Source organism: Merops nubicus, unplaced genomic scaffold (assembly GCF_000691845.1).
Source record: "Merops nubicus isolate BGI_N331 unplaced genomic scaffold, ASM69184v1 scaffold12328, whole genome shotgun sequence".
Taxonomy (NCBI): domain Eukaryota; kingdom Metazoa; phylum Chordata; class Aves; order Coraciiformes; family Meropidae; genus Merops; species Merops nubicus.
Window position 1 is genome coordinate 24,099 of NW_008623692.1, and position 3,210 is coordinate 27,308.

Sequence of the window (3,210 nt, forward strand, 5' to 3'; positions counted from 1 at the left end):
ATTTTCATGTTTAAATTAAGTAGCATTTAGTTTATTAAAAAAATAATAATTGGTTCAGGTGCTTTGAAGTATGTATTAAAAATGTTAATCTGTCACAGGAGAGCTGACGCTTCTAAATATTTCTAAAGCACTTCTATCCAATATCCTATGTTGCTCTCTCCTGGGAAGAGGCATACAGTGATCACGTCACCGTTGTGTAGGACAGGTTGTAAGAAAAATGGCAAAATGAGAGGAGAAGGTGTGTTGTGAGCTGATGCAGCAGCTGCGTGAAGAGGCCCTTCTCTTCAGCCCAGGGTTTGTTGTAGTTGTATCTGAGGCCGGGATGATCTACGAGATCCTGCAAAGGGACAGGTAGCAGCAGTCCTTTCCTCAGTTAATGCTGGCTGCTGTGCTGCTAGCTTACGGTTGTCCCCTTTCTCTGACAGTCTTGGCTTCATTTTGCAGAAAGTATTATGGGGAAATGGAAATGTTACTGCATTTCGTAATGCTGTTCCACGCTGCAGTGCTCCAGTTTCTCACACACACCTGTTTGCTGTCCTTTGCATGTGTACTTTCATCAAGGTTTCTGACATCAGTATTCCATTATAGACTTCCTGCTGGACATGAGTACTTGATACACTGTTATTTGCTCTAGCTTTTATTTCCCTTTTGTTTTCTGGTTGAGTTTTCATCTTTTATGTGCTATCATTAAGTCAATGAGTTGGGCAAAGTACTGCAAGTGATCCTTTTCAAACTCCCTTTTAATATCCCTTGTTTATTTTTAGTGTTGCTAGATGAAATGGTTCTGTAACTATTTGTTCAGAGGCTACTTCAAGGATGCTAATTACATTGATAACAGGTGGGAATTCCCATGGGATTTTTTCCAAATGTTATCTCTGTTTCTTTATGAAAGTAGAAAGTGTTGCCTATAGTAATACAGATATTGATCCAAAACTGTGGAGAATATTCAAAACCCTGTGTTTTATGTGATTGCCAGTTTCTATATAGGATTTAGTGGAGAACTTGGATATTGTTTTTGGTCTGATTTGAGGGACTGCAATGCAGCAGAACATTATATTACACAAAGCTCTATTATATCGTATGAATAGACAGACGAGTTGTCAAGAGGTTTTTTTTTTTTGATCCATTTTAGATGTATATGGAAAGCACTTCAAATAACTAAGTAGAACCAGCTAAGGAAGCAATAAAAATGAATAATAGTGTAGCATAGTAAACACAAAATGGGCTAATTATAGTCTGAAATCAAATATTGAAGTTGGATTTCCAAATTTTTACTGTGCAGCTGCTCATTCTGGCTCTAGAAGAGAACAGGAATTGCAGTCTGCAGCAGAAGGAAGCTTGTGCAGTGAATCCAATACTGTATCCTTTGTTATCCTAACTGGAAAGGGCATTGAAGTGATAATGCAAGATGTGTTTGGCCAGATTTACTGGCATATATTTGTGGGGCTCATTAGCTTCTTCTCTTTAGCTCTCCTCTTTGTTCTTCCCTTTGCCTTAGTTCTTGCTTGTGTTTCTTTCTGTAAGAAAGTTGTTCAGGTTTGATCATGAAGTGTTTAGATAGCATGGTAGAAGGATCATGAAGCCCTCTAAAGAGAAGAAACACCACAAGGTCTGGACTTCTGTGTGTCCTTCCTTTACTTCATTCTCAATTACATTCTTTTGCCTGTCTGGAACAATCAGTTCAACTCCAAAGGTTTCCCTACTTTCCTCATGGGGAGTATCAAAAATAGAAGATTGGTGGTTTTCAAGCATTTCAGTAAAATTAAGAAAAAAACAAACCCAACTGCATTATTATATAATTCTGAAGCATTGTCTATCAGTGCCAACTAGCATTAACTCCACAATAGGCATTAATTTCTTTGAAGTTCCTTCTGGTTTGTTGGTTGGGTTTTGTTTGTTTGTTTGTTTTAATGGCTCTTATGAAAGATCTAAATAGATGTTGTTTGCTTTGTAGGTGGTGGACTGTGCTTGGGATGAACTAGTCAAGATCTATACTCCGCCATGTCTGACAGTTCCTGCCTAGAGAAAAAGTGAAGAAGCTCTGACACACCAGGAACCTTTCTCTGCTTCCCCGCAGTGAGACGTGCTGAAGTGTCAACTGTGTCACTAATCTTAGTGTCCCTTTTTAAGTAAAAATCTGCTTGAATGGAGTGTTGCGCACTTAATCGTGTGGAGAATTTAGGGCTTGGTTTACTGTACAGGTAATACTTCAGCCACCAAAACATTCAACAGCTAGTGAATGGCCGAAGAGTGGCCGTGGCAGATACGAGCTGGTGTCTTCAGAGCAGAACCCCCAACACAGTTTTGTGATCCATCTGGCTTATGATGAGAGCAGAGGCCTTGAATCTTCTTGATCCTTATCAAGAATAAAAGTAGCAGGCAATGTATTTTGAGATAATGTCGCTGTAGAAAAGTGAAGAAAAAAAAAAAGTGGCTTTTCACTGTCAAGTACTGTAATGTCAGCTGACGTTTATACCACTTGGATGCATTGATATGTTTTGCTGTGACTCACATTGCATTATTTTCTTGTGCAATATGACAAATACTCTTGAGAGGCAGTAAATGTCATAGTTCATAGCCAGCTGATTCATTTGATTTTTTTAATTGCTGCTTCACAAAGATGGCAATTATTTTCATACATTTTTTTTCGGTTAGATCTCCTTGAGTAAAACAGTTCATGAAGTCATGTAGAAAGATATTCTGATGATAAAGAAAGCATTTAAGAAAAAATGAAATATATACAGCACTAATTGGATCACATTCCTCAAGATTTAGAGCTAGGACAACTCTCTCTTCTATTAGACTTGTCTTCTGTTTTAACTTAGAAAGTTCTTACAAGAGATAGAAGAGAAGTGTGCCCGTACATTCAGTGTTTCTGGACCTCTGACAGCCTGGCCAAAGTGAGAGCTGATATCCAAGCCAGGTGAACTTATGTACATACAGATTAACTGTATGACATAAGCAAAGCAGATAGAGTGTGGCCAAGCTGTTATACTTAAGAATATGCCCAACGTGTTATAAGTATGTTGAATACTTTGCATGCCCATTTTGACTTCTCAGTGCACATGCTGTTTTTTTCATCTGAGTTTTTCTGGGTCAAGTAGAGATGTTCCGTTTTTATACTTCTCCAGTCTCCTTTCAGTACTTTTTCAGGATCTCGCTGCAGTTCTCTGGTATGTTTCCTGCTAGCCTTTTTTTTTTTTTTTAACC

At 38.3% G+C, this 3,210-nt stretch overlaps 1 protein-coding gene across 1 annotated transcript in view; it reads left to right on the forward strand.

Moving 5' to 3' along the window:
- Positions 1-2,135, forward strand: part of LOC103777603 (peroxisomal targeting signal 2 receptor-like) — a gene marked incomplete at its 5' end in the record, with an annotated part of 25,094 nt that extends 22,959 nt beyond the window's left edge. Inside the window, one exon of the mRNA XM_008945161.1 lies at positions 1,955-2,135. Coding sequence (XP_008943409.1) covers positions 1,955-2,023 — 69 coding nt within the window. The remainder of the gene's footprint in view (positions 1-1,954) is intronic.
- Between the last annotated feature and the right edge of the window lie 1,075 nt (positions 2,136-3,210).